Here is a 23,513-nt window from a genome sequence, read left to right as displayed (position 1 = left end):
CTATTGCCCGACTTCCGGAATTAGTTTCTACACGATAAAACTAATAGTTTCTATACCGCTTTTGACTGAAACATATTACAAATATATAACTTGAAAGGGGGTGCATGATAAAAAATATCAGGATACTACGTTTTGCTATCGTGGTTATTTGGCTCGGTTCGATAACAGTGTTAAAAGCTCGCTGAAGCTCGCCTGTTACACCGTTATCTAAACCTCGCGAAATAACCACGATATCAAAACGTAGTAACCTGCTATTCTATATATTGTTCCCATATTGTTGTTGTTATTATTATTATTATTATTATTATTGTTTCTATTGTTACTATTATTCTTTTATTATTATTACTATTGTTATTATATCATTATTATTATTGTTATTATTATTATTATTATTATTATTATTATTATTATTATTATTATTATTATTATTCAGCCTGTCCACAGAATTTCCTTTTCGGTGCTCCTCGGATATCCAGTGCACGAGTGGAAGGTGGACCATAGATCCGAATTACTCATGTTCAGTTCCAGGAGAGGTGTGCTGTAGGTCCTAGTGATTGGTCAAATCTAAACGTTCGACTTTCCTATCAAATTAAAGTCTTCTGCACTGATTATTTTGTGTTGTTATTTATCCTGATTCGGGGCGGGATTTAGCTCAGTCGATTGAGTGCTCGCTTGAGGTGTTTGCGTTGGTGGGTCAAATCACCATCACCTCGATGGATCCATTCAACAGATTGGTGGGTTTTTTTCTCGTTCCAACAAGTGCTCCACAACTGGTCAAAGGCCGTGGTGTGTGCTTTCCTGTCTGTGGGAAAGTGCATATAAAAGATCCCTTTCTGCATTAGGAAAAATGTGGCGGGTATCCTCTGAACACTACGTGTCAGAATTACCAAATGTTTGACATCCAATAGCCGACGATTAATTAATCAATGTGCTCCAGTGGTGTCGTTAAACAAAACAATTTTCTTATTCTGACTCCAACATTCAACATTCTCGCCTTGATAGTGGCGAATACAGCACATATTCCTCATCGTGGTGCAGGGCTGGTAACATTCTCATGGGTTACCTTGATAGTGGCGAATACAGCACATATTCCTCATCGTGGTGCAGAGCTGGTAAAATTTTCATGGGTTTCCTTGATAGTGGCGAATACAGCACATATTCCTCATCGTGGTGCAGGGCTGGTAACATTCTCGTGGGTTACCTTGATAGTGGCGAATGCAGCACATATTCCTCATCGTGGTGCAGGGCTGGTAACATTCTCGTGGGTTTCCTTGATAGTGGCGAATGCAGCACATATTCCTCATCGTGGTGCAGGGCTGGTAACATTCTCGTGGGTTACCTTGATAGTGGCGAATACAGCACATATTCCTCATCGTTGTGCAGGGCTGGTAACATTATCATGGGTTTCCTTGATAGTGGCGAATACAGCACATATTCCTCATCGTGGTGCAGGGCTGGTAACAATCTAATTAAAATTAGCTCCACAATTACATGTGGATCTAACACCAGCCAGTTGGAGCTCATGTCCACCAATCAAAACCTTACTTGCAGAATCCTGCCAGTGATTTAAAAATAATTTGAAAACATTCCGAATTATCCTGAGGGTATACGACATGTTTCGTGTGAATTACGAATGCCTTAAAACATGTTTTATTTTATAAAATAAATAATTTGTAATGTAAAACTGAAGAATGATTTAGTTGGGTTTTTTTATAAATAAATAAATAATTTTTAATGTAAAATTGAAGACTGATAACCCACCCCGTACGTATTGGTATGGTTCGCTGTACTGCGGCCACTAAAATAGACTCGTCGAATATTTTTAGAATTTGTATGCTCCCAAATAACGTTATAAAAGGCGAAATATGATTGGTCAATATTTAAATTATTATTTACAGACGAAATGTTACCTGGACATTGGGGACTACGCAGTGTTGTTAGTTTTAAATCACTGGCAGGATTCTGCAAGTAAGGTTTTGATTGGTGGACATGGGCTCCAACTGGCTGCTGTTAGATCCACATGTAATTGTGGAGCTAATTTTAATTAGATTGGGCTGGTAACATTCTCATGGGTTTCCTTGAGAGTGGCGAATGCAGCACATATTCCTCATCGTGGTGCAGGGCTGGCAACATTCTCATGGGTTTCCTTGATAGTGGCGAATGCAGCACATATTCCTCATCGTGGTGGAGGGCTGGCAACATTCTCATGGGTTTCCTTGATAGTGGCGAATGCAGCACATATTCCTCATCGTGGTGCAGGGCTGGCAACATTCTCATGGGTTTCCTTGATAGTGGCGAATGCAGCAAATATTCCTCATCGTGGTGCAGGGCTGGTAGCATCATCATGGGTTTCCTTGATAGTGGCGAATGCAGCACATATTCCTCATCGTGGTGCAGGGCTGGCAACATTCTCATGGGTTTCCTTGAGAGTGGCGAATGTAGCAAATATTCCTCATCGTGGTGCAGGGCTGGTAGCATCATCATGGGTTTCCTTGATAGTGGCGAATGCAGCACATATTCCTCATCGTGGTGCAGGGCTGATAACATTCTCATGGGTTTCCTTGATAATGGCGAATACAGCACATATTCCTCATCGTGGTGCAGGGGTGGATCTAGTGGGGGAAGGGGCCCGGCCCCCGTCTACACTTTGCGATAGTTATAATTTTATTATATATTAATTTTCATCTTTTTACGACCCCCCTCCAAACCTTCCCCAAAGTTCCCTTGGCATTCCGCCTCATGTCACTGCCCCCCCCCCCCCCCCCATGGATTTTCTGGATCCGCCACTGAATATACATCTTCGCGTTTTTTTATAAATGTGAGTCTTTCATGGCTGCCTACACTATTTGTATTAATTATTTTGGAATTTTCAAATTATGCTGATCGTCATGTACCTTTGTTTGACACCCAGTGGCCGATTGTCTTGTGTGTTGGCGTGTCTTTAAACATTCATTCGGGGCGGCACATAGCCTAGCGCTCGCTGGATGAGCGGTCGGTCTAGGATCGATCACCGTTGGTTGACCCAATGAGCTAATTCGCGTTCCAGCTAGTGCACCATGACTGGTATATTAAAGGCCATGGTATGTGCTGCCCTGTCTGTGTGATGGTGCATATAAAGGGTATCTTTGTACTATTGAACGAAAATGTAATGGGTTTCCTCTCTAAGACTATTAGTCAAAATTACCAAATGTTTGACGATGATAAATAAATCATTGTATAGTGGTGTCGTTAAACTAAACAAACTTTAACTTTAAACATTCGTTCATTGATTGATTTTTTTATTCATTTATCATTCATCACACAATTCATGTCTTGCTTAGTAGCTTTGCCGTTTAAGGGGAGCTAACTCTGGTGTCTCGTCACTACCCTGGGGCTAAGTCAAGGAGACGTCGTTTACCTCCATCAGCGTGTGTTTTAATAACGAAACAGAATCGTATAAAAACACAACAAATGCATTCAAAATCAATGCTCAATATGGGGGGGGGGGGGGGGGGGGGGAGAGAAGAGACTCGCTACATTTTTAAAGTTAGTAGCAAGGAGGGATCTTTTATATGCATCAGCCCACAGACATGATAGCAGATACCACGGCTTTTGATATACCAGTTGTGATACACTGGCGAGAACGAGAAATGGCCCACCAACGGGGGTTGATCGTAGACTGATCATTCATCAGGCGAGTGTTTTACCACTGCGCTATGTCTCGCCCGGTGTAAAATATATGTTAGGGGCCATCAATAGATCTGCACTATCGATCGACACATACACATTTTCAGTTCATAACTGTATTTAACATACTTTTCAGTATATATGATCGATGTAATCTCGTTCATGGCTGGTTCGAGAACAGTGGTAAAATGTTTAAAAAAATATAAGGCCAATAAACGTAAATTTTCTTATTTGTTGTATGTCTTAAATTCCATTATGTAAAATATAAAAGTAGTTTGTTTTGCTTAACGACACCACTTGAGTACATTGATTAATTAATCAATCATCGGCTATTGGATGTCAAATATATAGTTGGTAATTCTGACACGTAGTCATCAGAGGAAACCCGCTACATCTTTCTTAATGCAGCAAGGGGTCTTTTGTATGCACTTTCCCCGCAGACAGGGAAGCACATACCACGTCATTTTACCGACTCAACCGACTGAGCTAAATCCCTCCCCTAAAACGTATAAAATGCGTACATGAGGACAAGGTTAAACATCAGAGATTACCTGAGTACAGTCTTCATGGATGACCGCATGTTCAGTGGAGGTATCCATTACCAGTACCAATATTTATTTACATGCTCCTATACCACTAGAGTTTCGAGCATGTCTGTCCCGGGTCCGATCTCTGGATAGCCAGTGATCTGGCCCGGGACAGAAATATAGCACAATTTTGAATTTTAAATGCCAAAATAAAACAAGGGAATTTTAATAATTTGTTTGCGCAATCCAAATAGTTAGAACTCTGCCTACTTCTATTAGAAAAAATTATAAATTTAGGCGCTTTTTGATTGGGCAGTCTAAATGAAACCAATATAATTATTTAACCTTATGCCCTTTAATGGTTTGGGAGAAGGTGGTTGGTAGGAAAGGTTGGGGTTCCAGTCACAGGAATTACTTAGTAGTAATTGATAGGAGGGGCAGCACTCATATTGGTAACCTTGGTGTGGCCAGCCGGGGGAGGAAGGGGGGGGGGGGGGGACGGCAGTCCCAGTGGAGGGATCCAGTCAGGTAATTCAATGACTCAATCAAATAAGCTCAGTCGGTTCAGTGCTCGCTTGGGGTGCTTGTGTCGCAGGATCGAACCTCGTTGTCACGGGGATTCTATAATACCCGTAACTGAATGAAACACGATTTTCCAAATATCTCTCCTAACTGTATATCTATTAGATCTCTCTGTAACAGGCAGTTATACCCGCTGTGGCTCGTCTAGGTATGATCAGAGATACGATCTTATTTAAAGTATATGTAATATAGCACGTTTAGTTCACTAGAAAACACAACAAAAACACAATACACTTTGGAATCTGTATTAATCTACGCTGACAAATGTACTGCCGCAGTAGTTAATTAACAACAACAAATAATAACAACCCAGAACTGATCACTTAATTAGTTAATCTCTAGGTGTCTAGTTTACACAATATGCTAATCACTTCACCGTGACACAACACCCACACGTGTGATAATTGAGAAACGCTAACACACACACACGTGTGATAATGGAGAAACGCTTCCAGGGGAACTTAATTAATAAAGGAATTACCACTCTATTCCTAACTGGTTAATTTTTAATTAACCCTTAACTACTCATTCAGTAACCCTGTAACACATAATTAATACTGGTACCTATCACAATAAAGACAATAACCTACAGTTTACCTAGGTCCTCTAGGATGACTGGTTAAGCTTTTTATAATTATTTAGGACAGTGAGCCTACAGATTACTGCGTCAGATGACCGGCAGCACCGTCTAAATAATATTGGTATAATACAGTATTAAAATATTTAAAGTCACATCAAGGTTATACACAGAGCAGAAAATATATATTTACCAAATCCCGTCTGAACTAGCATAGATCGTTCAGTGGACGGACAGCGATCCCCTGGAGCCTTCCTATCTTTCTCCTCGATATATCTAAAATCCTAGCTATTTACTCAAAACTCTCAGAGACAGCGAATATCGCCTGGGGGTACAAGGCGGTACCTCACGTATCATGTGGATTTTCCACAACCACCACGCCGGCATATTTTTCTCTGATCGTCAGACTGGCTGTCGCCATACCGCGAGCAATCCCCTGGCCATAAACAGCACTACCGAAGATATTACGTAACTACTAGCCACATGGCCTCCACACCTGCGCTGGGTGTGTATTAGACGACCGTCGCGCAAAGGTATCACGTAACAAGTTGCCCATCTGGGCTAAGTGCATTTGGAACTGCACACGGCCTTCTAAAACAATTAATATCGCCACAGGCGAAAAGAAATTAAGAGCATGTACCGTCACACACGTCGTTGGATCCATGGGCGTCATTTGGTGGGGGACAGGGGGGGACATGTCTCCCCCCCCCCCACTTTTAGCAGTGGGGGGGGACAGAATATCTGATGTTCCCCCCCCCCCCCACTTTACTCTAAATAATGTTCTCAGACAGCCACAATGACCTTCTAGGGCGCTCGCGATTAATCGCACGAAATATTGTTAGAACCCAATTGTCCCCCCCCCCCCCCCCCCCCACACCACACACACTTTTTCCTTGCAAATGACGCCCATGGTTGGATCCATTCAACTGATTGGGTTTTTCTTTCGTTCTAACCAGTGCACCACAACTGGTCAAAGGTCAATTCCATTCCGGTTTGATCCTTTTTTTTTTTTTTTGTGGGGTTTTTTGTGTTTTTTTTTACAGCACGCGCAGGGGCCGGCCTAACCTTGCCATGACTTTGGATAATGGTTGGTTTGGGCCGATCTCAACCCACCTTCCGACCGCTTGAGAAAAATCTGACCTTCACCTTCAGCTGCCAGCCATTTTTGTTTGAACAGAAAATATTTCCAGCATTAAGTTCAGGAATTTAACCAATCATGTAAGTATTTGGAACACGATATAAAATTCTAATGAATATGAATAGTTTCTGCTTTTGAAAATGTATGACTTTATATGTGAAATCACGAAGGTTTTGTGTAAATCCGGGAAAACATAAATTACTGCATTGAAACATTTGCGCAAAATTCATTCTGCTTAAAGGGATCGGCTCGAAGTTAGCAAAAGACTCAAGTTAGAAAAACAAATAATTATAGTTGGTATGATAAATAGAGAAAATAGAAAACTTGTAAACTGGCTAACGATTATCAACATTAAATATTTATAGCATGGGAAATCAAAACTAAAGATTAGGCCATTACAACTATTTTAGAAAGGAAATTTGAAATAATATTTTTTTATATTAAACAAAAATTGTAATTATAATGTAATGAATAAACATCTCGTTATGAATGTTATGATTGTGGTATATATTTGTTTAATTTAATGTAATTGTTGTAATTAAAAGCATATTGTAAGACAGTGATTCAGGGATTCCCAAGCCTGACATTGTCATTGCTCTTGGGATTATAACATTTATAATTAAAAAATATGTGTTATTCATATTAACACTATAGGCTATTGGCATCTATAAAGTGATATTAAAATTGTTAGTCAGTCCGCTTGAAATAGTATTAGTAAGGTGTGTGCACATAATGTAATATATTATCTCAGATTTTTGCCAGTTTTTGTTTATATTCTGGAAAGGTGTTTTTGTATTAAGATAATAAGACTGGTAGGCTGAGGGTGATAGATGAGAAAGATGACTACAACTAGACCGGTAATTATGAGCGTGCACGGTACATGACCTGAAACAAAAATAAAATAATTAGTTCGCAAAAAATAATCTTTCATATAAAGTTATTTTAAATTCTGTGACATTTTCGAAAACATCTGTATAAATCTATAATGTGTGATTTTAATATGTATGAACTAGTGATTGGTTAAGAACTGAACATTTTATATAACATCCACTTGCAACATATATTTATAATATTTAATGCTGCTGTATTTATGTAGTACATATATGTTGCCTATTTGAATTCTTTGGACGCATAAAAGCAAGAGATGTAATTGAGAGAATAAAAAAGGAAGAAAGGAAACGTTTTATTTAACGACGCACTCAACACATTTTATTTACGGTCCTATGACGTCAGGCATATAGTTAAGGACCACACAGATATTGAGAGAGGAAACCCGCTGTCGCCACTTCATGGGCTACTCTTTTCGATTAGCAGCAAGGGGTGTTTTATATGCATCATCCCACAGACAGGATAGTACATACCACGACCTTTGTTACACCAGTTGTGGAGCACTGGCTGGAACGTTCAGAGAATAATGTAATACATATTCACCCAGCTCTTTGCCTGTCAGTACAACTGCCAGTCTGGGTTGGCAGGAGGAAAAAAACACGGCATCAGGAAATTAATTCTCAGAAAGGTGGTAAAAGGTATTTATCTTTAATATTATGGTTCAAAATATTTTGGTACGTTTCTAAGTGTTACGTCCCACTAGGAGTGTTACGTCCCACTTGACGTCACAAATGATCACCGTCTACATTCGTATACAATGATTTCTCAATTTTAACCATAATTATTTAGGTAGTAAATAGGTTCTAGTATTTAGACTTGTTACCATTTCGAATCAAGTTTATGTCACTCTTGATATAATTTGTATTTGTCACTCGCCAAAGCAAATAAAAATCATTTGACTCGTGACATAAACCTGATAAAAATGGAATTTGTTTAATATATTATAATAAACTGTATACAGACATGAAATATCTATTGTTTATTACAAATTTGATAGTATATATTAAGTTTACAATGATTACTTTTGCTAATAATTTAAGTTAAAAACCGTTAATTCAATAATGTTCAACTTTTAATTTCTTCAAGCTATAATTAGGTTAACTTGTGACATAATTCTAAATCTAAAAAGATGAAAATATGTATTTAATATTTGCAATGATTTCTTATTTTCTGAAGATGCTGCCAAAAACAGCAGCATAAAAGAGGCAGAAGCGGAACTGCATCTTAGGAAATAGTTAAGATATACATCGGACCTGGACCTGTTGAAGCCCAAAAATTTAATGTCCCAATTGCCCAAGATGTCTCAATTGCCAGCACCGGCCCAAGATGTCCCAATTCTAAAAATTATGTACCAAAGCGACCCAAAATGTCCAAATTAAACTAGTATGTTGAAGTTTGTTTTCTTTAACGACCTCACTAGAACACATTGATGTATTAACGGCTATTGGATGTCAAACATTTCGTAATTTTAACATTAATAGAAAGGGATCTTTTATATGCACCATCCCACAGACAAGATATCAAATACGGCATTTAATATACCATTTGCGATGTGTGTGTGTGTGTGTGTGTGTGTGTGTGTGTGTGTGTGTGTGTGTGTGTGTGTGTGTGTGTGTGTGTGTGTGTAGCCTACTGAATTTGTTAACCTGCATTCAGAAGTTAGAGGGGCCCTCCCTATAAATAAAACGTAAATGCAGTTTGTTCTGTCTGATCCCATCCCCTTTTAAAAGCAGAATCCGCATGATGGTTTTTAAATCTGTATTGCTTGTTCTTTTTTTCTAATTTGTTATGGTTTGCTTTTTGGTTTTATTATTGGAGGGTTAGAGGGTTGGAAGGGTAATCCGTTGGTTTTCAAGTCATTTGTTTTCTTTGCAAAACTAACTTAAGACATTAGAAACAGTGTTTCTAGAAATACACATTTTATTTCGACCGAAATCTCAGTATCTCTGTTACATCTAACGCACACACAACCACCACACCACGCAATACAACACACAATACAACACCCCACACAATACAATTCAATACAATAAAAAGAAATACTATGTTTATTGTTTAAATGTTGCCAGGAAAAGCAAAAACATACAAAAACTAGTTACACCTACAACAGAGATGAAACGTCGGCAGTCTACGTTGGGCCAACGGTACTGTTTATGTTGGGCCAACGGTACGGTTTATGCTGGGTCAACGGTACGGTTTACGTTGGGCCAACGGTACGGTTTATGCTGGGTCAACGGTATGGTTTACGTTGGGCCAACGGTACGGTTTATGTTGGACCAACGGTACGGTTTATGTTGGGCCAACGTTGGGCCGACCATGGTGTGCTATCTGGGCGACTACATGCATCAAATCCCACCTGTTGATATTTATGTTTATCCAGTAATCGGCATGTATACAGTATACATTGGCAATATATCACTATTACGATGATGAGATAAATCTCTTTATTATATACATAGCAATGAAATATATAGATCTACGGAAACCATAAAAGTCATATCCTGTGAAAAGTCATATTTTCACTGTATTTTAGCTACAGTGAAAATATAGAAGTCGTCTTTACTTTTTTGTAAAAGTGCATGATTAAATTATCTCCCTTTGTCTCTGGTCTTCGTATTTAAATTTGATGATTACCGGTGCATCTGATTGTATTTGAAAAATAAAAAATGTAATTTAAACAACTGTACCTATAAAAACGGGATACGAAGTGCAATTACGATAAAATATATAAAACAAATTGAATACGAAACTAAATAATGATGACACAATGTAGTGTCATCGAGTGTAAGTGTAAGATTCTTACACTTACACTCGATGACACTACATTGTGTCACGCCGTTAAATTCTTACTAAGAATTTTAACAGCGTTCGACTCGTTTTGTTTTTGTGGGAGTTTTTAGAGGATCGCTTTTCAGGTATGTTTGCACCGCAGTATTGTTAAATAAATGTTAATAAAGATAAATTTTAATCAAATTTCTTTTTTAAAATCTATGATAAAGTAAATTTTCTGGCAAAGTGCCATAGGAAGAAATATATCATGACGTTACGTGTTTTCGATAGGATAAGTGAAAGATATTACCAAAGAGCGAAAGATATTGTCAAAAATTTGGAAATATGTATATAATAAATAGACCATTTCATGGTGTTTTTCCGAATACGATTTTTATATCACTCGTTGACATAAAAATCGTATTCGAAAAAACCCATGAAATAGCCTCTATATATTTTCGGTCACCGACCAAAAATATAGGTCACGTGACATAAGCCCGACTCGACTCCAGTATTTCAGAGTAGATGTTCAATAAACATACTCTTTAAATCATTTGTTGAAGTACAGTAAATACAAATAACTTTTAGTTTTGCGATAACAATACAAAATTTGTATATTTATTTATGAATTAGAGTTAAGAAACGCTTTTTTATGTGACAGAATAGCTAGCTTCTTACAAATAATGACGTCATTTATCTTGTATAACGTCATACGGCAAAAGCCTTGCTAGGTTGACAATACTCGATTTGCGTACACAAAACTGGAATAAATAATGATTTTCCGAATATTCCTGTAGGATTGCAGGATAAAAGAAATAACTGGTTACCGTCTTAAAATATCGGTTTTATACTGCTCAGGTCGAATGGCAAATGCAGCGAGGCTCTGCCACCCTCCGCTTGTTATCGGCTACGGTCGGACTGCTGGTGCTCCCTTGCATTGATTTATTAATCGTCGGCTATTGGATGTCAAACGTTTGGTAATTTTGACAGTCTTAGCGAGGTAGGAAGTAAAGAAATGTTTTATTTAATGATGCACTCAACATATTTTATTGTCGGAAATATGGTTAAGGACCACACATATACTGAGAGAGGAAACCCGCTGTCGCCACGTCATGGGCTACTCTTTTCGATTAACAGCAAAGGATCTTTTATATGCACCATCCCATAGACAGGATAATACATACCACGGCCTTTGATATACCAGTCGTGGTGCACTGCCTGGAATGAGAAATAGTCCAATAGGCCCACCGACGGGGATAAATCTCAGACCGACCGCGCATCAAGCGAACGCTTTACCTCTGGGCTATAATGTCATTGACGGTGACTGGTTGCGGTCGGTAACTGGTTATCCGCACTAACATATTCAATTAATTACTTCGTCATAATGCAACCATGGATGTTGTTTAAGCCACTGCGCATTGAAGGAAAGCTTCTCGGGATTTTTCTCACCGAATGATCTCTAAGGAAAATTAAAGTCTTATTTTACGGCGCACCAAATGTCGGACCAGGCCGGGTAAAGTCAATATTTTCATCTGAAATTACTTACATCATTGAATTAAAGTTTTATTACCACGAGATTCACTGCATTGCACAGGGTGCTTGTTTACCCAAATCACGTCCCGATCCCGAACTCACACCAAAACAAATTATACAAGTTTTTTGGGTTTTTTTTTTGGATGGGGGGGAGGGTCCAAATATTGGAACGGCGGTCGCCGCCCCTGCCGCCCCAGTTCTGACGCCTCTGATTATTCGCCACTATCAAGGCGAGAATGATGAATGTCGTAAGTCAGAATAAGAAGTTTGTTCCTTTAACGACACCACTAGAACACATTGATTAATTAATCATTAATCGGCTATTGGAGGTCAAACATTTGGTCAGTCTGACACGCAGTCATCAGAGGAAACCCGCTATATTTTTCCTAATGAAGCAAGGGATTATTTATATGCACTTTCCCAGACAGGAAAGCACACACCACGGCCTTTGACCAGTTGTGGTGCACGTGTTGGAACGAGAACAAAAACCAATCTGCTGAATGGATCCACCAAGGTGCCCCTGCGCGTGCTATAACCTCACCGTGGTGCAGGTGTGTAACATTCTCTTTGCGAATGGCCAATACAGCACAATTGAAATTTTGAGTAAAAGTCAACTTATCTATCTGTGATATTTGTATGTTTTCACAGTTCTTTACATTATTTTTAGTTAAATCTTGAATTTTTCTATTGATATTGATCATCACTTTATTTGTTTGCATTACCATAGTTTGACACCCAATAGCCGATGTATTTTTCGTGCTTGGGTGTCGTTAAACAGTCTTTCATTCATTCCATCGAGGTGATGGTGATTTAACCTGCGACGGAAACACCCAAAGCGAGCACTCAGTCGACTGAGCTAAATTCCGCCCCGGATCAGGATAAATAACAACACAAAATAATCAGTGCAGAAGACTTTAATTCGATAGGAAACTCGAACGTTTAGGTTTGACCAATCACTTGCGCAGCACACAGCACACCTCTCCTCGAACTGGACATGAGTAATTCGTATCTACTCTCCCCTTCATCCCGATACATGATCTACCCGTGTAGCACTGTAAGGGAAACTGGTCTGGGCAAGCTGAATAATAATAATAATAATAATAATAATAGTAATAACAACAATAATAATATAATAACAATAGTAATAATAATAATAATAATAATAATAATAATATAATAACAATAGTAATAATAATAATAATAATAACAATAGCAACAATAACTATACTAATACTACTACTACTGCTACGACTACTACTACTACTAATAATAATAATAATAACAACAATAGTAATATACTACTTCTGTTAAACATATATATTACTAGTATTGCTTACAAAACACAGAGAGAGAAGTGCACTGGACATAGTCGATCCTACAACCCATCGCTCCCTAGAGAAGCTCTCTATCACTGAGCTACATCAACCCATACCCTCTCAAAAACTAAACAACAACAACAACAACAACAGAATAAACATTAAAATATATAAAATAAACAACTCCATAAGAAGCCAACAAAATATCTTCCCTATCCATTCATTCATTCGTTGACTCGTTCAGTTTAATGTGATTTTCGTATTCACGGTTCAAGCACGCCTTTCTAAGCAAACATGTGAGCTATCTTTGTTATCTGTCCACTAGTAACAGAGGTTAATATTTAGCCGTTGACGTTTAATTAGGCACAAATCGGTGTAGTGGCTTCCCAACTTCTCAATGAACAGTTAAAACTCGCTCTTGCCGGAATGCGAGATGCGAATCCAGTACCTTTCAGCCTTTGGTCCTTTTTTTATATCACACTATCACTAAGCACATAGTTCATGGCACAGTGTAATGACCGTAGGATTTTCAAAACAGATTTGTACCCCACCACCCGACGCCATATAACCGTAAATAAAATGTGTTGAGTGCGTCGTTAAATAAAACATTTCCTTCCTGTACCCCACCATTAAGTTCAATACTTTGACATCCAATAGCCGATGATTAATAAATTAATGTGCTCTAGTGGTGTCGTTACCCAAAACAAACTACATTTCAATACAATTTCTATACATGTAGCAGAATATTTTCTCGGAACAATATGACAATATCAAGATGGTTACATGACTGCTATTTTTAGGAAACGATTAAAGTTTATTTTGTTTAACGACATCACTAGAATACACTGATTTATTAATCATCAGATATTGTATGTTAAACATTGGGTAATTTTGACATAGTCTTAAGAGAGGAAACCCGCTACATTTTTTAAATTAGTAGCAAGGCATCTTTTATTTGCACCATCCCATAGACAGGATAATACATACAAGGGCATTTGATATACCATATGCGGTACACTGGCTGGAACGATAAATAGCCCAATAGGCCCACCGACGGGGATCGATCCCAGACCGTTGAAAAAGCCAAATTGTTGCATTACCCGCTAATGTTGTTATCACTGCAGCCTCGGTGGTTGGTGCCTCGGTGATTGGTTCTTCAGTGACTGGTGCATCCGTAGCTGACCCTGATCCCTCTTCGATACCTTAAATACAAATATAAAAATAACGTGAATTTTTTTTTTAAATTCATATATTACTGATGTCTTGAAATGCGATTTCCTGCATTATACAAGTAAAAATCATCTCTTCCTTTAGATTTACTACCATCCCCCCAAACCCACCCCACACTCTGCTCCGCAGTCCCTATAACATATGGTTAAAGGGACACACCCTAGTTACGGCTAGTTGTTAACCATTACGGCGTTGTTTTTCGCTATTAAACCCATTACTTACCGTTTATTATTTAGAATATACATTTCCATTCACCTGAAGTGTTTTTTGGTAATCCTGGTAATCCTGGTTTTTGTAATACCACAAAATGCATTTTTCTTATTTCTTAAAAACGAACGCATGTTTGAGAAAAAGCCGTTCAACAGACAAGGTCTAATCTATTTTTAGACGGGATATTTCCATTTCAATGTCACAGACGTTGGTATACCACGTGACCGTTATCATTTTGGTTCGGTTTGTTTTCTCGTGCACGGTTCGCGCAATCAACATCCGATTTGTTGTTGTTCATTTGTGAGATTTTTCTTCACAGTTCGTGAACATTTTTCAGTAACAATAAAGTTCAGACAAGTAAGTGTCTCAATACAAAACGTTACAAACCCTTAAAACCAATAATTTTGCTAAGTCTTACGATATCTGGAGAGGGGATACAACCAGGACAGAACAGTTGGAACATGTCCAGGAAAGGTGAAAAGAACGCACCCCAAGTCTGTGCGCACTCTGTGAAATTTGTCGTGACGTAGGCATTGTTGTGCTTCGAGCGACATCTACCGGTGACATCAGAATACTAACTTTCAAAATTATTTCAAGCAATTGGGACATGGGGATTCCCATGGTATTTATCGATATAAAACCTGCTTTTTCACTCCATTTGATAAAAACGTGATCTAAGTGTGTTACAGGTTGGTAGATTAACCAAATTATAATTTATTTTCGCTGGATGGAACTAGGGTGTGCGGCTTTAATGTCCGCCAACACGCAGGGGATTTAGAAACAAAATGTGTTATTTTGAGTCTTGCAGTAAATTATCGTTGATATTATATTCTGCTAATTAAACATATATGTGACGGAACACGCTCTTATTTGTTTTCGCCTGTGGCGATGTTAATTGTTTCAGAGGGCCGTGTGCGGCGTGGTTACGTAATACCCCTGCGCGATGGTGGTCGAGCTGTTCCCAATATGCACTTAAGACCAGGTGGGCACCTTGTTACGTAATACCTCCGCGCGACCGTACCCCCCTATAACACACCCAGACCAGATGTGGAGGCCATGCGGCCAGTAGTTACGTAATACCTCCGCGAGTTCTGTTTTACGACTTTGTTTCCTAGCGGTTTGGCGACAGCTAGTCTGACCATCTAAGAAAAAATGTCGTCTTGGTCCCTGTGGAAAATTCACTTGATAGCGGGAGTACCGCGATGTGCCCCCAGGCGATATTCGGCTTTTGTAATAAATAGATAGGATTTTAGAGATATCGGGGAGAAACATATTGGAAGGCTTCCGGGGAACGCGTCCGTTTGGACTTGGTAAATATATATTTCTGCTCTGTTGTATAACCTTGATGTGACTGATGTGACTTTAAATATTTTAATACTGTATTATACCAATATTATTTAGACAGTGTTTCCGGTAACTGACGAAGTAAATTGTAGGCTTCACTGTTCTAAAATTATTAAAGCTTAACCAGTCATCCTAGAAGACCTAGGTAAATTGTAGGTTATTGTCTTTATGGTGATATGTACCAGTATTATTTCTGTATTACAAGGTTACTGAATGAGTAGTTAAGGGTTAATTAAAAATTAACCAGTTAGGAATAGAGTTGTAATTCCTTTATTAATTAAGTTCCCCTGGAATAGTTTCTCAATTATCACACGTGTGTGTGTTGTATCACGGTGAAGTGATTAGAATATTGTGTAAACTAGACACCTAGTGATTAACTAACAAATGATTAGTTCCGGGTTGTTATTATTATTGTTGTTGTTAATTAATTAACTGCGGCAAATATATTTCTCAGCTTAAGGTTAATACAGATTCCAAAGTGTATTGTGTTTTGTTGTGTTTTCTAGTGAACTAAACGTGTTATATTCCATATATTTATATAAGATCGTATCTCTGATTATACCTAGAGACGACCCACTCGGGTATCGAACTGCCCGATACAGAGAGATCTAATAGATATTGTTGTGGCCGCGTCCCAAGGATATTAACAAAGTCCAGAGAATACAAATAACATCCACAGATGACAAAGACGAAGTGTTCCAGTTTTCAGAATTATAAATTTATTTAAAGGTGATGAGTAAATGGAAATAAAGTTAATGTTCACAGGTAAGTTTCCAACATATAGATAGATAGATCTCTTCCTTTCAGCTCTAGTTATATTAAACCAGTGAGGACTGCATCTCCAATAAATGTAAACAGCTTGCAGTTGCTTATAAATATTGTTTCCATAAAACAAGTTAATTAAATAAAGATGGTAAAGTTAATAAAATTTGACTTTAAAAATATAAGTAAAAGTTATTCAATTTAAATGTATGCAATGTAATAAAGTTGGAAAGTTGGACAAGGGGACATGTCTTTAATGTGTGTTTGTCAGACCGCGAACAAGTGAGAGAACAACCGTTGACGTCCATTGACGTCAGTCTTTTATACTTTTTTTTAAGTACCACGTGACGTCATAACAGCCAATCAGAAATTACGTCACGCTAGGAAGAGATCAACCTTTACAAAATAAATATCATTTCATTTAATAATTACGTTATGTACACAATTGCTCAATAAATAAAGTAATTGCTTTTTGGTCCAGCTTCCGTTTGCAGTTTACAGTTTGTAAATGCACACTCTAAATCCTAAGAAACTTCAACTTTTGTAAATACGTCAGTTTAGCCCATAGCAAAAGCATTACCAACTTGAAATGATTAATTCTGCGAATTTCTAAAGTGCATAAAGATAAAACTAACATTTCTTAATTGCTTTTTTAGTCTAAAATTTACGTAAAACAATTTTACAGAAAAAGCCTTTAGAATATTTATAAAAACGACATTATTAACCAGGCACAAAACACGCTCATTTTGCATAGCAAATACATTGGGAATTCAAGCTAATAATATAAACAAATTCTAATGTGCATAAATATGAGACTATTATTACACAATTGCTTTTTTGGTTTAATTTCAATATAAAATAGTTTTAATGAAAAAGTCTTTGGGATTATTGTGAAAACGACATTATTCACTAGGCACAAAGACACGCTAAAGTGCATTGCAAATACATTGGGAATTCGGGTTAATAATACAAACAAATTCTAATGTGCATAAAAACGTGACTATCACTACACAATTGCTTTTTTGGGTCTAATTTCAATATAAAATAGTTTTAATGAAAAAGCCTTTTGGAATATTATAAAAACAGCGTTTTTATACTGTTGTTTACAAACATTGTGTACCGATATATCAGACCTTAGCAACCAGTATGTGTAAACAGGTTCTCAGCGTACAAGGATATAGTTCATAAAAGCACTAATATTACAGTAATCAGTTTTACAGCCATTACTTCACTTAATTAATAAAATGATTTGCCATAATGTACAAACAATATTAGGATACGTTTAACTAAGTAAATAGCTAATCGATCGTACAAGTTTTGGAGGAAAATAAACTTGACTGAAGGGCAAGGTCAATCCCGGCAGCCATGTCAAAACAGTCGATCAAACAGAAATTTATCCCAGGTTTATTTATGAGCCCATGGAATGTTTTCAGTGTGTAAGTACACACACTTTGCAGTTATGGAAATATTTACATCAATAATATTAATGTCAACGTTGTGTCATAGTTTTTATATGCACAGGAATTTGGGAATTAAATAAAGTCGAAGATCGCAAGACCAAAACACGGACGTCAAACAATTGAAACATTAAATCAATACATTTAGCGATCGTAATATACTAATATCCCATAAATAAATTACGGCAACTATTTACAAACATAATTCCTTACACTATAAACAAATTATTATGAAATACAACTAAATGTAGCTCGCGTTGTGCATCCAAACGATCACTAATAACAATAGTTACACAATTTCGGTTTTGCCTATAGTGCGCGACACGACAAACGGCACTACTAAGAATTTCATTAAACAATAACTATAATAAATAGCATAGTTCCAGACATTACAGAATACAAGCAAATATGCAAATAATTACTACTAAATGTAAAAATAAATATTGTGTTTTGTCCAATATTAAAATTACTTGAGAAAGGTCCACGTCACAGCAGTTCCGAAAATTGTTGGGACAGCCATGACAATATACAGTTAGGAGAGATATTTGGATAATCGTGTTTTATTCAGTTACGGGTATTATAGGATCCCCGTGACAATATAATTATCGATCCGTTAAAGGCGCAGACTCTAGTTTCAGCCCGTGAAAATTAACTCTTAAGTTTAGTTAATATACAAACCTGCAACGCATATCGATAAGGTTCAACAGAGAGACGCTAAAGTCAATCTAATTAAAATTAGCTCCACTATTACACGTGGATCTAACAGCAGCTCGTTGGAGTTTATGTCCAGTTGACCTTTCATTCGACCAATCAAAACCTTACTTGCAAAATCATGCCAGTAATTTGAAAAGAATTTGAAAACATTCGGGATTATGCCGAGGGGTATACGAAATAATTCGGATGAATTATGAAGTATGCCGGAAACTAATTGCAATATAAAATGTTATATAAAATTCGTTTCAAGACGAAAAAGTAAACCGTGATGGTATAGCCATAAAATCTGTTTATACTAGTATACAATCCAAAGTTTATTACTGCACTTTTCGCCCTGGTTTTTTCAATGTTGAAATAGACCCAACAAGTTCGCCTATTGCATAAATAGTCTAGCCCGATATTTTTAGAATTTGTATGCTCCCGAATAACGCTATAAAAGGCGACGTGTAATAATTGGTCGATATTTAAATTGTTAATTATAGATGAAATATCACCTGGACATGGGAGTCCACGCAATGCTGTTAGATCTACAGGCTACACCCAGTAGAGCTAATTTTAATCAGATTAAAGCTAACGTCTGTGGTATTTAAACAGGGAAATACTGTCTAAAAATAACTAGAGCTGGTCTCATTAAAGATTACTTCTTAGACGAACGTGCGTTTTTGAGAAACTAGGGTTTGTCACTTTAAAACATATTGTTTTAAAACCCTTGTCATAAGGGATTAGTTTTGAATATAGCAATAAGCTATAATTGGTATTATATTCTACAGAATACTGACATCGTCAAAGCACATTTATGTACAATTCTTGTCCCGTTTTGCATGGATTTCATCCTTTATTTTCCTTTTAATTGGTTTATTTTTCTCATAGATGTATACGTTCTATACTATTCACATATTTTACACACAAATATCGAAGTTTAAGGTGTCGTTCTCCAAATAACTAAATGCGAATTAAAGTGGAATTTAGCGAATTACTGTGGACTATAAATGATTATGATTTGAACACTACATTTCATGCAAATTGACAAAAATGTAATTGTGAACACCATTTCCTTTATTATATTCTGTCTAAATACTACAAAATATATTTAGTAATTTCCCAAATTTTAGGGTATATAATTTCACCCTCCATACCCTCTGGCAGAAACCCTGAGATATAATATACATAACGTGCGCGAAAACAGCTGCGCATGCTGTGTAAATTATGGTGCTAAGATGGCGCGCCACGCTGTACCTTGGCACTTAGCCAACTGCCTCTTCAGATGTTCAATTTCGTCCAGTAGACGGCAAATTCTAAAAGAAGAAAGAGACAAATGTTTTATTTAATGACGCACTCAACACATTTTATTTACGGTTATATGGCGTCAGACATATGGCTAAGGACCACACATATATTGAGAGAGGAAACCCGCTGTCGCCACTTCATAGGCTACTCTTTTCGATTATCAGCAAGGGATCTTTTATATGCACCAGACAGGATAGTACATACCACGGCCTTTGATATACCACTCGTGGTCCATTGGATGGAACAAGAAATAGCCCAATGGGCCCACCGACGGGGATCGATCCCATACCAACCGCGCATCGAGCGAGCGCTGTACCACTGGGCTACGTCCCACCCCTCTAGAAGAAGTGAAAAACACTTGTAGTCGCGTAGACAAAATATCAAACTGCACACACGCACATGCACACGCACACAGACACAGGCACATGCGCATGCACACGCGCACACACACGCACACAGACACATACATATACACATGCACACACGCACACAGACACATACATATGCACACACGCACACGCACATGCACACAGACATACATATACACATGCGCATGCACATGCACATACACATACACACATGAACTCACACGATTATTAAGAATTGGGGAAATCCGCGAGACTTGCTGTGCGGAATTCCCCATTCGTCCTACGACATTAACATGTTATTTTTTATCCTGCAATCACGGTATATACATATAGCTCATGTCCAATAAAAGTTCAATCACGCTATCCAGGGCCCCGTTCCACGAAGCGATCTTAGCATTACTATCGTCGGAAGTACCTACCATCGCTACCTTAATTTGTTTTCTACGATCGCCAGCCCCACGACGCGGCGTAGCTTACTATTACTGTGGACATGGCAGTTGTAAGCCACTAACGTAGATGTCAAATGGCAGTTAGATGATGATTTGATCATTTTCTAAGAACGCGAGGAACATTTTGTGTAAAAATGGATCTTATATATACCATATACCCTTTAAGAAATGCGTCGTTCAATGAAAAACATACGACCTTCACACGAAAATACGGGAGATAACTCTCATGCCTTATATCGCTTAGCAAATAAACTGACAAAGTTACTTCATGGATGTCCGAGATCAATGAATAAGATGTTCCGAAAAGTCGATTACTAATTTATTATTTAAGTAATTTGCACTTCTTCGCAAAGAAGATTTTAATAATTAAAGGGGCACTTAAGACTATCGTACGGTTGCTTCGTGGAACAGCTGTAAAGGTTACAGTGCCAACTATAAAACCCATCCTTAAGTCACTACAATTAACCTTAGCTACAATTACTTCGTGGAACGGGGCCCTGAGCAATACATATGTAGTGATTGCAGGATAAACAATAACATGTTAATGACGTAGGACGAATGTGCTCTAGTGTCGTTAAAAAAAAACCCGAGTGGAGTTAGACAGATCACATGACGCTTTTACCTGCCATCATAATCTGACAATACAAACAGAAGAAGTTTATTTGTTTTGTTTAACGACACCACTAGAACACATTGATTCATTAATCATCGGCTATTGGATGTCAGATATTGATTTTGACAGGTAGTCATCAGAGGAGATCCGTTATATTTTTTCCTAATGCAGCAAGGGATCTTTTATATACACTTTCTCTCAAACAGTAAAGCACATACCAAGGCCTTTGACCAGTTGTGGTGCACTGGTTGGAAGGAGAAAAACCCAATCAGTATAATGGATCTCTCTTCTTTCTCTTATTTAATTTTGGACTGTCCTTCTAAAATGCTCCAAATTATATAAATATTCGGTCGAGCAGTCAATTGTTTTTTATTTTTGGCTTGTAACCTTTTTATTTTTTTTATTTAATCTATTAACTTCTTTACTAATTACTATTTTCAAAATTCTGCCCATTTTCACCTTATCTTATCTTATCGGAGGTCGGACTCGGGATGGGCGTGTTCGAAACCCTAGTGGTATATGGGCACGTTAAACTAGTTATCATCAGCATCATCTACCGAGGTGGTTCGATCCTGCGACGCAATCACCTCAAGCGAGCACTCAACCGACTGAGCTACCCCCGCCCCCTCCGACAATAGAAACAGCTGCTGCAGGGTAATATATTTAAAAATATTCTGGTTTGTTTTAAGAGCCAACGAAATAAAAGTTTAAAGTTTGTTTTGTTTAACGACAGCACTAGAGCACAGCCAACGAAATAAAACCAAATCAAAAGGAAACACACACGGGTTAATAAAACACTACAATCGTGTAAAGAAATTCCAAATCTAAATAAGAAACATTTTTCATGTCATTTCAACTTATTTCCATGCTTATATCCAACTAAGGTTCAAGCACGCTGTTCTGGGCACACACCTCAGCTATCTGGGCTGTCTGTCCAGGACAGTGGGTTAGTTGTTAGTTGGTTAGTGAAAGAGAAGAGGGTGTAGTCCGATGGCTTAACCACTGCACCACTGAAGCCGGTAATAAGAAGTAACAAACACAAATTAAAATTAAAAATTCAATTAAAAGTTTGTTTTGTTTAAGGACACCACTAGAGCACATGGATTTATTTATCATCGGCTATTGGATGTCAAAGAGTTGGTAATTTTGGCATATAGTCTTGGAAAAACATGCTATACATTTTTCCATTAGTAGCAATAGATCTTTTATATACACCATCTCACGGCCTTTGATATACCAGTCGTGGTGCACTTGTTAGAACGACAAATAGCCCATTGGGCACACAGACGGGGATCAGTCCCACACCGACCACGCATCAATTATGTATATGGTGATATTTTTCAAAAAGTTGTATAATAAATGTATTGAAATCATTTCTTTTCAAAAACTTGCTCTGGATAAGCCGAAACGTCTGGGGCGGAAATGTCTTGGTCCGAATCGGTTTGGGGCCGAAACGTCTAGCACCGAACAAGCATCGGGACCGAAACGACCTGATACCGATCGGTTTATCATTGGGAAAAACAATACAATTAAGAAATATATACTTACAGTTTCCTGCCCCTGTGCTTGAAATGTCGATGCTTTCCAGAATTGTTTCTGGAACGCTCATGTTTTGCGGAACACAGGAGTAAAACTCCGAGCAACACGACGCAAATCACCAAACACTTCATGTTCAAAGGCAACTACAGTTTACTGGCATAGAATGGCAAAATATATTTATATACATACCTACTACACGCCCAAAAAGGGCGCACCTGTTACTTGTTTTTCGATTTGATCATGAGAGTGGAGCTTTCAATGAATAATCTGGTGGATATCTACAGGAGGTACTACTATATCTGTTCATACAGCACCGGCCAAAGGCTGCACCTGGTATCACCTTTTTAAATCGATCATGCGAGTGGAACATTTTAATAAATAATATTTAAATTATCTGATACATATCTGCAGGAGGTATATACTCGTCCCTTAAACGTGTTAATTGGATTAATTAAAACTTAGTAGGACCTTAATTTATATTCCATCACCGGCTTGCACTGAGAGAGAGAGAGAGAGAGAGAGAGAGAGAGAGAGAGAGGGAGGA

The 23,513-nt window shown here is 37.8% G+C and overlaps 1 protein-coding gene across 1 annotated transcript; it reads right to left on the bottom strand.

Moving 5' to 3' along the window:
- Window positions 1-12,578: 12,578 nt before the first annotated feature.
- Window positions 12,579-23,144, bottom strand: LOC121377323. Its single transcript, XM_041505267.1, has 4 exons — window positions 22,979-23,144; window positions 19,950-20,008; window positions 14,097-14,198; window positions 12,579-12,758 (listed from the first exon to the last, which is right to left on the bottom strand). The coding sequence occupies exons 1-4, from the start codon at window positions 23,098-23,100 to the stop codon at window positions 12,634-12,636; spliced, it is 408 nt and encodes a 135-aa protein (XP_041361201.1). The 5' UTR covers window positions 23,101-23,144; the 3' UTR covers window positions 12,579-12,633.
- Between the last annotated feature and the right edge of the window lie 369 nt (window positions 23,145-23,513).

This window comes from Gigantopelta aegis, chromosome 2, assembly GCF_016097555.1.
Source record: "Gigantopelta aegis isolate Gae_Host chromosome 2, Gae_host_genome, whole genome shotgun sequence".
NCBI classification, from domain to species: Eukaryota; Metazoa; Mollusca; class Gastropoda; order Neomphalida; family Peltospiridae; genus Gigantopelta; species Gigantopelta aegis.
The sequence above is the reverse complement of the archived record's forward strand: the minus strand, read 5'-3'. Positions and strand labels throughout refer to the sequence as shown.

Coding starts and splice junctions, on each gene's coding strand:
- LOC121377323 (XM_041505267.1), bottom strand. CDS start 23,100: ATGAAGTGTTTGGTGATTTGCGTCGTGTTGCTCGGAGTTTTACTCCTG. Junction 14,199..19,949: donor GCAGTTGGCTAAGTGCCAAG/GTACAGCGTGGC, acceptor TTTGTATTTAAG/GTATCGAAGAGGGATCAGGG. Junction 12,759..14,096: donor AGTGATAACAACATTAGCGG/GTAATGCAACAA, acceptor ATTATTATTCAG/CTTGCCCAGACCAGTTTCCC.